Source organism: Corapipo altera, unplaced genomic scaffold (genome assembly GCF_003945725.1).
Source record: "Corapipo altera isolate COAL_440 unplaced genomic scaffold, ASM394572v1 112, whole genome shotgun sequence".
Classification (NCBI taxonomy): domain Eukaryota; kingdom Metazoa; phylum Chordata; class Aves; order Passeriformes; family Pipridae; genus Corapipo; species Corapipo altera.
The window spans coordinates 9,093,597-9,109,969 of record NW_020884899.1 but is presented as its reverse complement, the minus strand read 5'-3'; the positions used below and the strand labels follow the sequence as shown (position 1 = coordinate 9,109,969).

Genomic DNA, 16,373 nt, shown 5'->3' with positions numbered 1-16,373 from the left:
GTTCAGGACCTTGTCCTTGTCTTCAACAGAATACACTGGGATTTTTTCTCCGTAACATGCATTCACATTTAGATTTTGTTTTTTAATTCTTCCTGGATGAATTCTTGTAGGTTTGGATAAACACAGAGAACTTTTCTTAGCTAAAATGAGAAATCTGTCAAAGGGTAAAAACTATGAGTCATTCAGGAATCAGGCAATGTTTGCTTTAGTAAGACTCAGTGTCAGAGCCACAGGCTTTCTCACTTCCTTGCTCTCCGATAAGGTTTTCTGTAATCCATCTCTCAGCAGCAGGCTTGAACCACTGAGATCCTAATCAGGGAAGAGTGTTTAATCCCATTGATTGTATGGATTGCACTGCTACAGTACAGATTGCATTGCATGGCTACAGTCTGGGATATTTCTAAAGCACCATTTGCTCAAGGATCTCATAACATCTTCTCAACAGTAAAGAATCTCTGTAAGCCACAAAACTCCGCTCTAATCTTTTTGCTCAGATTTTTTTTTCGTGCTTGGCCTCATACAAATTACACATCAAACTTAGAGTTTCACTTCCCAGCACTTTGGATGGGGAGGGAACTCTGATTTTGCTTTAGTGATGGGAACTTGGGATATAGAGAGATTTAAGGGATTCTTTTTCCCTAGGAACATGTTTGGGTTCTTTAGCAAATACAGCAATTGAATGTAGAGTTTTCCCATCCTAGTCCAGTGACTGACTTTTGTCGTCTTTTATGTGGGGGAAGGAAAGCCCAGAAGGTTTCTAAGCAAAGGGCAGAAGGCAGAGTGTGTGTGGCATGGAAGGGGCACAGGAAGGAAAATTACACCTGGAGTAGTTGGAGAACAATCTCATTGAGGAAATTCAATTAGGAACCAGTTACTCCTTTTATTTTTCCTAATTGGGGAATGAATGCTGCAGCAAGCTGAGCTTCTATACCCTGCTCCTCCTTCAGCCACCTCTTATGACCTTGGCCAGTGGCAGGTACCAGTGTCCCCTCCCAACACGTGATGCATCTGCCCATCATAAGAACAGACTTATCCTGTCCCTGTCCTATAAAATACCTGTGCCAAACCCTTCTCCTTCCCTGCCCTGCCACATTCCTGACCTTGTATTTCCTGTTGGCAGACCTCATGCCCATGGCAGAGCTTCCTGTGTTCAACAGGAGGCATTGGAAGTTACACCAGATAATAGGAAGTTTTCTGTAGCAGAGAAAGGAGTGATGCAAATAGGAGGAAGGGAGACAGACAGTCCACAGGGAAGGTCATTCCTTCATGAATAGGAAGGACCTATTCCTCCATGGAGAATGGTACTGCTTGAGCCTGGGGGAGTGGGATCCCTCCCTCTGACTGCTCCCCAGTGTGCTGCTGTTTGCTCTTTGAGTTGGTTCCTAGGGGAGTTAATGCAAAAAATCCCAACCAAGAGTGAAATAAAGTAAGGACATGCTATGGGAAGGATTTAATGGGCTGTCAGGAAGGTGGATTTGTTTCTAAAGCACTTTGTGTTCTGTAACTGCTAATAGGAAGGGAAAGCAAAGACTTGACCAGAGTGAGGGCAGCAGACAGTTCTCCAGATTGAGGGGTCGGAAGCTCCCAGGTGAATTCTCATTCCTGCCTCTCGTGTCTCCATTCCAGAGCACAGCACTTCCCTTTCAACAGGAACACCACGCTGAGTGAGCTGAGCCTCACTGAGCTCCTGCTGCAGACATTTTGATCATTAGCATAGGCTAAAGTTTACATCAGAGTTGTGTCTGCTGATCTCAGTTCTAGTGCAGTGCAGATTCTCCCTTGGAGGAGACAACAGGGCTGATTTATTGTTTCGGTGCTCATAGACCTAAGTAAAGTCTTTGCCCAACACTGTAGTTAATATTCTGTGACAAAATATGGGAACGAGATTGCAACAGGTTTCTAATTGTGAGCCAAACATCAGGGAACGGAGAGTGGAATGTATTTCTGAGCAGTGATTTTAAAACAGGGCATCTGGTTTCATGACATAATTACTTGGAATTTTTCAGGATCTCAAACACCATTTTCTGAACTCAGTCTGCATTCAGCGTTGTCATACCCAGTCCAAGATCCTTGTACTGTATTTAATGGTTTATGCCTACATTATTAATGACTGCTGAAATACAGCCCGTGCATGACATCTTAATTGCAAGTACAGAAACTTGGTGTGAACTAATAGTCCTCGAGTTTCATTTAGCACAGTTTTGTTCAAAGCATTCATCTATTTAACTGGGTAAAATCACTTCATAATCCAGTGCTTGGAGCCACTGGGTTCCAGGACTGTTCCCCCTTTGCTGTTACTCATATAACATACATATGGTTCACAACGGGAAAGAAACACCCAACACTGCCTTTCTCCATGTGAACTGCTCCAGCTTTCTGGCACACACAGAATGTTTGGCCTCATTTGTCAGCTGTCTCAGCGTTCCTGTTCCAGTCAATGCAGAGGATTCCTGCCCTCTGAATCAAACGATGACAAGGCTGGATCGCAGAGTCTGAGTGAGGCTTTGGAATGAACCAAATGATTACTATCAAGAAATCTAATTACTGAGTCATGAAATATGCAAGACGCCAAAAACGACATGAGGCGGAGTACAAATAGTCTGCTCAAGTTTGACATGAGATTCAGAGTTTGATTTAAAGGCTTTTTCTTTTTTTTTTTTGCAAAAAAGCCCCATGTTAGACCATCCTTTGCCAAAGTCAATACCAAGTGCAGCAGTCAATTTTCCCAAATGGTTTGCTTAGACATTTAAATAGTTTGACAAAATTATCTAATTCATTTGAAAATGTTCTAACAAAATCTGACTTCATTACTAAATGTATTTATTCTGGCTTTATTCAATATGGAGGGCATTTTTTCAAATTCTGGTATGAAGTGTATGCTACACCAAAAGAATTTACTTACATTGATATTAATTAAGCTGAAAGTGGGTGACTGAGAAATACTTTGGCATGCAGAAAGTGGGCTTGGCATGATTTGGGCTTAAATATATCTTTATTTTTTATTTCAGGTAGCAAAGGTTTATTTCAGTATTTCTTGTAGCATTTGCCATGTCTGACTGGGTTTCATTTTGCCCATTGCAGAAATAGTCTATTTTGATTTGTAGCAGAATGAAGACAGAAAAACAGCTTTTAGTATTAAATCTTGGGAGAATGTTGCACTTGGCTTCCTTTCTGCTGTTTTTTTAGCTGTTATTATCCAAGCCATCTAAAAGTGTACTTAGTTTCACTTGTAGACTATCCCTGTATATTCCAGTTTAGAATATTCAGAGAGATAAATTATCAGCTTAAGTGAAACTGATATGACTGAAGTTAAGTGAGTTCAAGTGGTGGCACCAGGTTTGGGATTTGCACCAATTTGGTGTAATGACCCAACAAGGTCACTTTGTAGGCCCCGAACACGGTCTCTGTGTGTGTGACTGGGGCTCTCTGTCACTTGTGCTGCCCCTGACAAACAGCACTTCTGCTCCCAACAGAACCTGGGCACTGGCAAATAAGGACTGTATTGGGAAAGTGATGAGTCTCCAAGGGAAAGGAAAGTGAAACTATTTTTTTATATTCCTGTGGTAAATTAGGTCATTTCTCCTCTGTAAACACAACAGTAAACGAAGAACTAGTGGGATTAAGGCATCTGTGATGTCCGTAGGTGGTGATTAATGAGGACTCTGAACCCAAACTCATGAGCCTTTAACATAAAGGACAAAGTAAGCCAAGGTTAGAGGAAGGTGCTCACACAACTCTCTGTTGCCTGCGCTTCTCACCAGCCTACTGCAACCAGCCCAAACCACAGGCCAGACCCCCCTGAAGTGACACTGACCCATACAAATAATCACAAGAAACAGGACTTTAGAACTAGGAAGTGAAAAGAGACATTTTAATCAGGCAGCTTAAACATCAGAATTTTTGTTTGCTTGCTTCTTAGCACCTGTTATTTCAAATATCACAGAAATACTGAAATGTTTAAGAGTTCTCTGTTAAAAATTTAGTCCTTCATTTCTTCTTACATAAAGTAACACAAGGTACACAGAGCCTTCCTTCTGCCCAACCCAGGAAAACCAGATTTGAAATCCCTGATATCTTTAAGATTGAAACACAAAGGATAAAATCTTGTGTGTTACATGGGGAGATTTTTTTCAATATGCTGTGCTGTCCCCTTGAGCTGCCAGGATTCAGGCCAGGTAGGAAAATACATTTGTGTTCCTAATTCTCATTACTTTAAGTGACAATTAGGTGTCTTAGCTACTTCTGTCTAATTTTTATTAATCTTGTTTATTTATTAATCATGTTAATTAAGTTTGTGAGCTCATATAAATCAATTGACTAGGAATTAGCAGTTAGAGTCTTTGTAAGAAACAAATCTTTGCTCTCTAGAAGTACTTCAGAGAACTAAATACCTACCCAGACTTTGTAACAGACCAGGGAGATACATCCCTCATTCACTGTGGATTCCACTGGAGAATACTCTTCATTTATAACAGCATACACAAGTCAGTGTTTTAGTCTTTCTTTCAAAAGCACTAAAACCAATAACAAGAAACAGATATCTCTGACAGCTGAAAACATTTTCAGTGGAGGAAGCCAAGAACCCATCATAATTTATCTCGGTGTTATGGATCTGAGCACGCAAAAGGGGCATCAGTACATCTGTCCAGAGAAAGAACAATGTACAGGTGGGCGCTGGGCTCGTGTAACAAAGAACAGCAGTGATTAAAAGCATCTGCTTTCCAATCCCAAGTCATTTATCTCATTGTAGAAAATGTGATCAGAATTCATTTATAATCATGTCCAGATAGGCTTATACAGGTTTCCCCCCTCCCCACCTTAAAGCAAAATTAGCCTTAGCATAGGCTCATTTCAGTGATTACGTGGTTAAGGAGCACTCAGTGCTGGATCACGGGGTAAATGCTGATTGTCCATCAGCAGAAAGAGGTGGGCATGTATTTAATTTGTGTTTCTGAGAGGGCTGGAATGACACTCATGAGAAGGCCTTTAGTAGTGCATCTCAAAGGAAGGGCCATGTTGCCTGCCCAGAGGAGACACTGTAGAAAACTATCTTAGAGTCAGAAATAAGAGAGTTACAGGAGAAGGCGAGGGGTTAAAGGAGTTGGTCTAACTCAGAAGGCATTTAATCTGCATTCAACCAGAGGTCTTCTGCATTACTTAATGGTTTTAGCCATTACTGGTCTTACCTGTTTTTAAGTTTATACTTAACACCTGTAAAGCTGTTTGGTTTTTTTTTAAACTTCGTTTTGCTTTTGAAGCGAAACTTCTGTTGGATGTAAACCTTACACACCAAACACAATAGTTTAGAGTGATGTAACAAGTGATGAAGTGACTCGAACACCTCCCACTATAGGGGCAGCACTTTTCAGATGGCAAACTTGAAGAAAGCAGACAGTCAGCTACCTGTACAGAATCTACCTGCACCTGGAAGCATCTTGCTGCGTTCTTGCCAGAGAATAATGACCTTAAATGACTGAAATCAGATAGGTCAGTCAAGCATGCAGCACATGCCGGGTAACACTGAGCACACGGTCTCTGCGTTTGATTACATGTCTTGGTAATTGACTTCCTGGCAATCACTTGAACCTAAGGCAGTGCTTTTTATTTAAATATGTTTGGATGTTTCTTTGACCACATTAATAAGGATTTTCTTTCACTTTGAAATACATTTTCCTGCTAGATTGTTAGCAAGAATAAGTTTTCAAATTTCCCTTGCATACTCTTCGTTTACAACAGAATACACAAGTCAGTGTAGCAACTTCCACTGTACCAGTTAATCAACTTCATTTCAAAGGTTATTGAACAAACCCTTACAAATAAAAACATCTTTTAGATTGGCACAGTTCCCATTATGGTCACTGTGATTAACTGCTCTGCAGAAATTGCTCGTCTCAGGTCAGAACAATTATAGAGATACTCATTTAACATAGAAAAAAGGTGTTTGTGTGTCTGTGTGAGTTTGTGTGGCTGATGAAGTGCGTGACAGACACTGAGTTATGTTTTACACCCAACTCAGACGTGTATTTGTTAGAAAAGATAGTGTTTCAGGAAGTCCCTCTGTAGCTGAAGAGAAGGCCCACACAGAAATCCTCTGAGTGCACCAGGAGAGGACTCCTTTGGCTCCTCTGTAATTTTGAACATTAAAGTGGTTTCGTATCACTGTTGTTGGTATTATTAAAAATACTCTAAAGCAATTAAATGACCCAAGACTCTTCAGTCACATTAAAGACCCCGTGGATTGTGTTCTCCATGATGTTTATGAAGCCCCTCTTCCTCCTCACAGCTGAGAAGCTCCTGCACTCATTGCAGGCACGTGTGGACCCTGCTCAGAGTGTGGGTGAGTGACGGTGCAGAACTGGATCCAAATAATCCAAGGCAACATTCTGACTGAAAAATAGTATCTTATGTTTATCTAAAATCCAGAAAAAGGCTAACATTGCCTCAGCCCTGTTTTAAAGATGTCACACACACGTGTGTCACCAGCAGCAGAGCCAGGGATAGAGCCCAAGTCTCCCCTGGCAGCCACCTCCCCACGCTGGGCAGGGGCACAGCCCCGAGAAGGGAGCACCAGGAGCACAGGGTCCTGTCCTGCAGTCACAGCCCTGGTCACAGCACTGGGTGCTCACTGCTCATGGAGAAGGGTGAGAAATGCAGTGATGCCCAGCAAGGTGATGTGCATTGAAGGATTTATTACATAGCGAGGGGGGGGGGGGGGGGCGAGGGCACAAGGGAAGAAAGGGGGAAAGAAGGAAAAGATTCCTTGCATTCCAGAAATGTAGCCAGAGGCACCTGGCAGTGATTAGTGCAAAGGTTCACCAAACTTCAGATAGAGTCTGTCTTAAAAAAAAGTCCAAAAAGAGTGAACGGTGTAACTGTTTCCTGAGCATGTGCTGACAGAAATTCCCGTAGGGCAGGACCCAGAACAGAAACACGTGGCAAGAGATTGGGCACTATCCAGAGACCTGATTAGCAGAGCTTTACACATCATTTTTAATATTAAGGGAAGAGATGAAAATCGTTGTTAACTTTTTTTTTCCATAAAAAAAATTATCTCCTGGTCCTGGAACTGAATTGGGCTTTCTCACAGTATCAGTAACTGTAATGCTTGGGGGAGAGGTTTTATGAATGAGCTGGTTGGCGTGCTGGATTTTATGGTAGAACCTCGTCTCATGGAAACTCTCAGTCCTGTGACTGGCTCCAGTACTGTACAAGTCACTTCAGATAAAACATGGAGCTGCTTTGCTTTGTGCTTTTTACTGTGGTGCTCTACTGGATACTTTTCTTCATATTAATATGAGTTAAACATAATCCTCAAAGTCAAGATTGTTCGATATGGTGATATGCTGTGCATGAAACTTTGTTACAGAATGGTCTTATAACCCAAATACACAAAAAATGGTGAGATAAAGGACAGATGTTTTTCAGCCTGGATTTGGTCCAGTTTTCACTGAACTCAATGGGATATGGGCTGAGGTTCTTTGTTTAGCTGAGGAATCTGCCAATCAAGCCATCACGTCAGTAAAAAAAAAACAAACCCAGACAGTTTTCATATTGGAAACATCCCTTGGATATTTCCATTTGCAGTTACAATTCATTCCTATTTATGATTCCAAAATTCTAGTTTGAATTTATTTTCATTATTTTTAAATTTTCAATTCCACTCAGTATTTACCAAGTATATACTGCGTGTAGCTTTCGGCAGTCAAGGTCTGGTCAGATTCTCTTACCTTAAAATAGCTTTGCAATTTCTTACTCTGTGTTAATTTGTCCTGGAACTGGTACTGAACAAGGACTGGCTAGAGCAAAGTGTAAATCTATTTCTTACTCAGACTAAGCACTGTGGGTGAATATAGAAAACATACATCCAAACACTGTGATAGAAAGAAAGAACAATATCGATATGTATTTAATTTTTGGTTCTGATGCTGGAACAGGACATTTGGTGCGCATTGTGAAAATACACAAATCCTTAACAACAGTGCCTGCTTGGGGAGGCTGAGAGTGGAGAGAGCATAAATAATTCTAAAGCAAAGTAATGATACTTGTAGCCTTTAGGTGTCTTTTCTATCAATCACTGCTAGCTCGTGATATACCTTAGTAGTTCCCTCAGATAGGCCTTACTTGCAACTTAATATAAACTTTCACCATACAAAATAAATTGTTAAAACATGATCCTAAGAAAATTTATATAGAAGTCTTATTGGGATTTCTGTTTGACATTCCTAAAGTTATGCACTTATAAAGTGAGAGGAGGCCAGATTAGTATCTTCTCTGACTTTTAATTTTCTTTTTTTAAAAAAATCCTCCTGTTTAGACCAAGATTTCTGAGCATTCTCATTGATGTGGTAAATGCTTTGCAGCAGAGCTGAGGAACTGCCTCATTGTCTGTGTCTGACACTTGTTTTAATGACCCCTTGTGGGTAGAATCCCACCTGACTGCAGGAGCTCCCACTGGAAGGGCTGTGGAGCTGGGTATTTTCAGGCAGTGCTGAGCACGGTGCAGGAATGTGCCCAGGACCACAGACTGGGTGTGTTAAGGAGTCAGGGTCAGTTCTTCCCATAGTTTTCTGCATTGTGAGGATGAAGGTATCACATAAACAGGATTTTTCTGATTAGTCCTTTTACTCGAGTGCCTGCTGATGCATCCTCAGAGAGGGACACATGAGCTGTGCAAGCCTGCCTGAAATCACAGGTCCCTCAGGATGGGTGTTGTGTCTTCAGCACCATCCTGCATGTGAGGCTTCAAAGGGAGTTTGAAAAAACCCACAATACCTGGTCAGTCATCCAAAGTTGGGCCTCCTTGGGCGATCACTTTACGTCCTGAACCACAAGATTTGATTACCCCTTGCTTAGCATGGAAATGTTGGTTTTGGCCATTAAATTATTCAGTCCCTTTTTAAAAAACTAGGTATTTTGTTTGACTCTGTGGCTCCTGTGGCTATGAATGGCACAGGCCAGGACATGCTGTGTGAGCAAAATGTTCCTTTTGTTCTCAGCAACCTGCTTCTCTCCATGGTGCTCCCGTGTCTTGGGCAGGGTGGAGAGGAGGCTGATCCTCCACTCACCCTTGTATGGTCCTGAACAGAAATATTCCATATAGCCAGGAGCCCTCAAATGTAATGAATTAAGGAAGGATAAGGATTTTTTTACATGCCTGTGAGAGTATTTATATGTCTCTCTCTATAGCTATATATAGGCACAGATATATATTAAAAGGCCCCCAAAGGACCTGCAAATTTACAGAATTATACAAATTACAATTAAGGTAAAATATATGTTATATATTTATTATTACTATCCAAAGCAAAGCAAACTGTGGTTGTAGTACAGTATTAACAGGAAATGTGCAGGCTATTAGTTATTGAAACATACATGCCTGAGCTACTGCCTGGGAATTTTTAGTGCATCCAGCTGAGTTCCCGGTGTAAGTCGTTCAGTGTTTCATCTTCCACACAGAAAACATCTCCTTTTAGGCTCTTTTCTGTTGCTAGTGCATTATCTGTTTAATTTCTATCAGGAATGATTCCTCCTCTCTTTTAACAGTCTGAGTATCACAGCAACCTAATTAGTAGGCAGATATTCGGTAGAGAATTAAAACCACAGCACTGGGAGCTGGACAGTTTAGCTGATGAAAAACTCCCCTCAAGCGTGCCAGAGCACATTCACACAGCACACACACACAGAGCAACATTTTAGGGACCAGCTTGAGCTGCAGGGATTGTGATGAATATTTTAAGGAGACAAATCCCCATGCTGACCACTTTTTTTAATATAGGTAGATTTTCTTGCTGAGCAAAGCCCTTTCCTAGTTAAAAACTGTGCCTTAACTTGCAGGAAACACGTTAAATTCCCTGTTTGGGAGAGAGCAGGCGGAACGTGGTGGATTTTTGCTGTGACCTGCTGATTCTGTGAAACCCTTGCTGCACAGGAGGCAGCCATGGTCAAGTGTTCCACGGAGCTTTCAGGGTTTCAGCTCAGGTTCCTGCTCCTAGGATACTGCTGCCCACAGCCAGCTATGTTTGCTGAGCTCCAGCTCCAGGGCAGCCGTGCCCAGTGGGAGCAGCGAGCTGGCAGCTCCGCACGCCGCTCAGCATTCCCGGCTGGAGCAGGGCCTGCACCCCTCCGGCCTCGCAGGGGGATCTCACCTCCCTCAACCAGCCCACTGAAAAACACAAGCTCTGTCACAACTGTTGAGCTCACACACAGGAAAAAACAGGAATGCAGGAGAGTGAGTGGGGACAAGCGTTGCTTTAAAAATAACAATAAAAACTGTTAAATTCTTCTCCCATGGTTTAAGATTTAAGTAGCCTGTGGGAGTAGTTAAAATGGGTAGGGAAGCTGGGATTTTCAGTATTCCCACAGCTGGATACCTAAGTGTACCATTTTTGTTCGACAGGCAACATGATTGCATAGAATTTAAAACCACAATGGCTCCCCCCATCCCAGCAAAGCTCTCGGAGCAGCCCAGCAGGTCTCCATGGGGTGCTGCATTTCCCAGCAGTAGCCAGGACAAGACATTTCAAGAGCAGGCAGAGGAAACCCAACACAGGCAGTTGCAGAGGACTCTCCCCAGAAGCATTTCCCTCCCCTATTCAGAGTGGTTTCTGGCTCATCCCGACCTTGGAGTTTTTAGTACATCTTTTGTTTCTCTTTCAAATGTGTGTGTGGTCATTATCCATATAAATGTCACTATCATGAGCTCTCTTAGCTATTATCTTTCCAATGAAAACAACTGCAGTCTTTTTAATCTCCTTTCAGATAGAAGCATTTCCAGGCTTCTCGCGGCATTCCTGGCGCGTGGAGCACAATGTCTCCATGTGCGCCGTAGGAGGGGGCTGGTGACCGGGCTGTAATTCCTGATGCTCCTGTGCGGGCGCTCGGGAAGAGACCGGAGCAAAGGCTGCGTGTGGGTGCCAGCAGATCGTGTCAGCCCTGCCGGGGAGCAGCAGTTCAGCACAGACAGCAGTGCAGAGCCTTTGCACGGGACCCGACTCGCAGCTCGCTGGGGCTGAACTGCTGCGCTGCCGAGACCTGGGAGGAGAAGCTGCGGCCGCGGGAGATGCCCTTGGCGTCCGGCGGCTGCTCGGCGATGAACTCGGCATTTCCCCCGGAGCATCTGCTGCGCGGCAGCCCCGGCCCCGGACAGCGTTTGGGCTCTGTCCCGAGGAGGGCACAGGTGGCCCCTGCACCCCCTGGTCCCTTTTTGGCATCTCTGCAGCCCCAGGCCTTTACCAAAACAGGAAACAAATAAAATAATCCTTTTTAGTTGCACGTTGGCTCTTAAAATTGGACTTAACTCCTCTTCATTTTACATATTGCTGGTCAGTGCTTATCCCGGCACTGACCGGGATTATTTTTTGTGAGGGTGTCCTCCTCACAAAAAAACCTGTTTTCTAGTTCTCTTACATATTTGACTCGAAAATATCCTTGCATTCACTCATTTAACAATCCTAATTTAATTCTTCAGTTCAGTTTGGGGATATTCAGACTCTCCATGGTTTATATTATATGTCTTGTTTTCCTGCTTCGGGAGATGGAATTATTTCAGCATCGGATGGGCTTGGACTGGTTGATTTATTTAAGCTCCTTTTAATAGAGTGTTGCTGTGACAGCTTTTGGCAGTGTTCCTCTGCCTCTCATGGTAAATTTGATTAAGCTGTTGTCACCATTAATTCACAGTTCCCCTCTATTTACCTCTTGCACGCTCCCGTGTAGTGCTTAGCCCTAAGTCAGGCACAGCCTCACTCCCTCCCCAAGGCCAATCCCAGCTGCTCCAGGAAGCAGTCGTGTGAGATGATGGTTGATGGTGTTTGAGTGGCCTGTGCAATAGCAGAGGAAGACACCAGTGAGAGATGTAATTTCGTTTTAGTTGATTATTTGTATGCCTGCAATGGTTTGTGCTCCGTAATTCTTTTTTCCAGCTTGGTGACATGTATTATAACCTGCAGAGGTTGTTTTATTTCTATGCCTTGGGACCTGTAGCTGTGAAGTTTCCACGGGGTGGCTCTTGGAGAGGTGGATTTTTCCAGCATCTGAAGGTTCTGGGGCTGCTCAAAGAAATGCCTTTTCTTTTTACCTACATCTTCCACTTCCTTTTCTGGATGAAATTTTAAATTAAACCTGAGCTGTGTTTAAGTTGCTTACTGAGGAGTGTTGTCATTTTGAGCCTGCCATTATGGCTGGTACAGGAAATCAGTGTAAAGGAACAGAATTTCTTTTCTAAGTCCCTTTTCCTCCTAGCAAATACCTGGAAGTAGCACTGCATTGTTGTCCTTTTTTTTACAATATAATTTGTACCTGTAATGTGACCATTATGGAGATAATGCCATTCGATTATTCCTTTTCCCATACTGTGATGTGATATACGAAGTTTTCCTGTATTTTCTTTTTCTAGGCTTGCTCCCAACATAATCTCTCCACTTGTCAGCCCCCTGAAAGCGTTAGTTCCACCGTCCCTCCTGCAGAAACACGGCTCTCCATCGTCCCACAGCCAGTCACCAAATGGGCAGCAGTTTTCTGGAATTCCAAATACACCTTATGCTCCGTTTCAAAATCAGTCAGTACAGCAGGGAGCTCAAGGTAACTCTTCCCTCTTTGTTTGTTGTTTGTTTTTTTTTTCTTTTTTAACTCTTCCAATTCCTACTTGGGGAGAAAGGATTTATTTATTTCACTTTTTCATGCTCGGCCAATACTGTCTTATTAAGGGACTGTCAGCATTTCAGTGGGAACTCCAGTTTTTAAACTGGATTGATGTACATACAGATCAGATTTTTCATGCAACATGTCATCATCATGGGGAAAACTGTCACAACAGCAGATGTATTGCATTTATTCAGGTTTTGCAGTAGATGGTGATGGCCGTGCCCCTCTCCTGACTGGTCATCCAGCCTGGAGAGTGACCCTGCAAGAACCATGTAGGCCCAGAGGACATGGGCTGAGGCACACCTTGGCAGTGTCCTGCTCAGTCCACTCGCAGTGAAGCACTAGATACGAGACTGGACCAAGAAAAAATATTTTCCCATGTACTACTTGGAAGTTTATTGTGTATTATTTTATATAGTAATATGCAAATGCATTCTGAACAACTGTAGAGTGCCTGTGGGATTTGAGGACAGGAATGGGAGTAGCTCAGCAGCTGTCTCACTGCTTAATTTAAAACATTTTTTATTCTGAATTACTCAGCCTTTTTAATTGGGAGCTTATATACCTATTCTGGAGTTCTGCTGAGGGAACTAATTAATGTTCCTGCAATTTTTGAGGCATAAATTAGCAAGAGATGTTATTATCACAGATTCTTCCAGTCACAGGAGCTTGCATATTTAAGAAACATGTTATACAATCCAGATGGTGAGCTGCTTAAGTGTGGTAAATATTCCCAATAAAGAAGTGTGCCGGACATCTGTCTGGCTGCAGGGATAACCTAGCAGATAAGTTTATCCAGGCAGATAAGCAGCTCTTCAGGACTTGTTTCACAGCTGTATTGTCATTTCTGTAAGGTCATTTTTGGCTGTTGAAGTATCACATGTGAACAATTTACCAAGTGAGTAAAATAGGAGGTTTTGCTTTCTCTCACGTGCTCTGGTTGGAGCTGAAGCCCAGATCCTGAACACAAAGCCATGGGCAGCTCCCAGCTGTGGTGGGGTTGGGTATCCCAGTAGTTCCCTCTGCCCCTCGTTCTCTGAGGAGTGTTTTTGCTCCTTGGTTGGACAGGCTTAGTCTGAGAAGTTAAAGTGTATTATATTTAATGATTTGCGCTGAAGGAAAAACTAACTCAACCTGATGCTCAACAGATTATTCAATTTTAAAGGATTAACTCTGTAAGGGAAAAGTGGCAGATTTATGATAGCATATAATGATATATGATTATGTTGCTATAATGAGCTAAATAACTACAAGCCACAAGAGGAAAGTTTAGCAGCTCATTACTACGGCAGAAACAAATGCATAGACAGAACAAGTTTTGAACCACTTAAATAAATTGACTTTATTCCTTAAGAAAACCACATTTCCTTTTGAATGAATTGTTGCTTTCTAAGTGTTGTGTCATGTGGTTTTGAAAAAGCAATAATTTTCCACTTTGGCCAAATGTTGAAGTATTATTATAAATTCATTATGGAAGTGGTCATTCCAAAATCAATTTTGATTAGCAGCCTTTGAAACCAATTATCTGTAACCTGTACTTAGCTGTACTCGCTGTACTCTGGTTTTTTTCTTTTGCATCTCAGTTCATTAATAGCACATTTTTCTAATGGAATCTGTAATAATTTGGGAGTTTTGAGCTTTTGCCAAAAAAAGGAGCACCATATAAGCCTAGTGTAGAACGAGGCATCTGTACAGAAGCACATAAACATTGTGGCTGTGGAGTTTTTAGGGGATGGCAAGTTTCGTCAGGCTGGCAGCAGAAATATTGATAATGAAAGAATAAGCTGACATTATTTATACGTTCAAACCTAGATGTAGTAAGATCACATGGAAATTATTACATGCTGAAAGAATTTGGCAGGCAATGGAATCCTGTAGTTATTTATACCTGACATGATTTCTTGTCAGAAATTTTATGGAATTTGAAAAGCTGAGATTTATTTGCAAATACATGTAAATGACATGACATAACAAGATGGCATTTAATAGCCATATTCCAATTATTTGCTCATTACATCATTCCTTTTAAAGCTGCTTGAAGTTTTCTAGGCTGTGCCTTAGAGAAGCAGAGGCAGCCAGTGCACTGTGTGAAGTGGCTAAATGCAGCTTTTCTGTCACAAATTATTTCAGAGCAAAATTTTAACTAAATGTTATGTTTGGAACTCAGTTTATTCCTTTATGAACTGTTATATTTCTACATCTACTGTACATAAAACATTTAATAGTGATCCTTTAAACTGACAGGGCATTTAGTAAATTATTCACTTGAAAATTAACCTCAGAAAATTCTTGATTTAAATCAAAACTGAAGGAAAACCTGAAATCCATGTGGCAAAAAAAATATTGCTGAAACACTTACTGCCGAGTTGGTACTCCAGATTTGCTCTCCTAGAAGGAGCAGGGATGTCTGTACCAGACCAGCCTTCTTGCTTACTTTGTATTTCAACCCCCAGAGGGAGTCTTTTTTAAGAACTTATAAAAAATGCTCCCTGCTTAGTTTACTCTAATCAGCCATATGTGGTTGTTAATTGAACCCTTGGCTATGGGATTTGAATCATATCTTAATTATTAGTATTTTCTGTGTGAAGCATTTCAAGAAATCTAGAAGAACCACAACTAATGGCATGAACCCAAAGGGTTAGAAGTCCCATTCATAGTGTCGTGGTTTGTTTTATCTGACCCCTGTTCCTGCTGCAACCTTCCTCATTCCATGTTTTTTTCGAGTTTGCCTCCTGCATTTATCACACCTGCTAGGCATGTTAGAGCAGGGAAGGTGCACTTCTCTGTATTTTCTTTGGGAAGCACTTAGCAGGAATTCAGTCCTGGTGAACACAGCAGTGCAATAACACTGGCATTTTCCTACACCGGGTCTCCTCATCGGATAGGACAGAGAAAATACACATCATGCCTTCCCTAGGAGTGATGTCAATAGCAGATGTTCTGGGAAAAGTTCATTTTTTTTCTCTAGAAATACATCTGAGTGCTCTCTGCAACCAGTTGTACCTCCTCTGAAGCCAAGTGTCTCTTTTTTTTTTTTTTCACTGCTCATCTTGAAAAGATGTATTTTTAGAAGGCTTACAGCAAGGAGTTTGTGTCTTGTAAACAGAAAGGTCAGGATAATTATCAAAGCCAATCAATAAAGCACTGTACCTAAAACCCACATCAAAAATGGCTTTGCTCCCTCTCATAAGAGCTCTTTGGTTCTTTGAGCCAGACTCTCCAGGCAGTAAACAGAGGTAGCTGTCTATTTATTCCAGGGAAGGACATGCATCATTTAATACTCAGCTTTCCAAATTTCTGGGCCTTCTCCAACATAGCAGCAAATAGGACCAGCCTTGGTACAGTGTGTGTAGAGTCTTTATCTAATAAAGTCATCCACTAGTACTTCACCAGTCATGGAAATCAACATTTCAGGTATTTTGTGGGGGATCTCATGCTCTCAAAAAATTAATCATCTAATCCTTGCAGATTCTGCCAAAGCACATATTAAACTGTGAAACTTAAATACAAATCTTTCACCACTCTGTGAGTTCATTGCATTTCTACTCAAGAATTGCCTCACTTGGCCTTATTTATTACACCTTAAGAAGCATGACCAGAGTGAACAGACCCTGAACTTTGCCTGGTAGTTGATATGAGTGTGTGTGATGCACCTGGAATCAGGAAGAGGTTATTGAGGCAGGAGAAAGGAAGAGAATTAAATCAGGCCATGGCTTGTATGAATCTTGTGG

At 41.9% G+C, this 16,373-nt stretch overlaps 1 protein-coding gene across 5 annotated transcripts in view; it reads left to right on the top strand.

The window, feature by feature from the left end:
- Positions 1–16,373, top strand: part of GLIS1 (GLIS family zinc finger 1) — a 193,415-nt gene that overhangs the window by 172,854 nt on the left and 4,188 nt on the right. For all 5 annotated transcript variants that reach the window (XM_027649004.1, XM_027649007.1, XM_027649003.1 and 2 more), the window contains one exon: positions 12,395–12,579. In XM_027649004.1, coding sequence (XP_027504805.1) covers positions 12,395–12,579 — 185 coding nt within the window. The remainder of the gene's footprint in view (positions 1–12,394; positions 12,580–16,373) is intronic.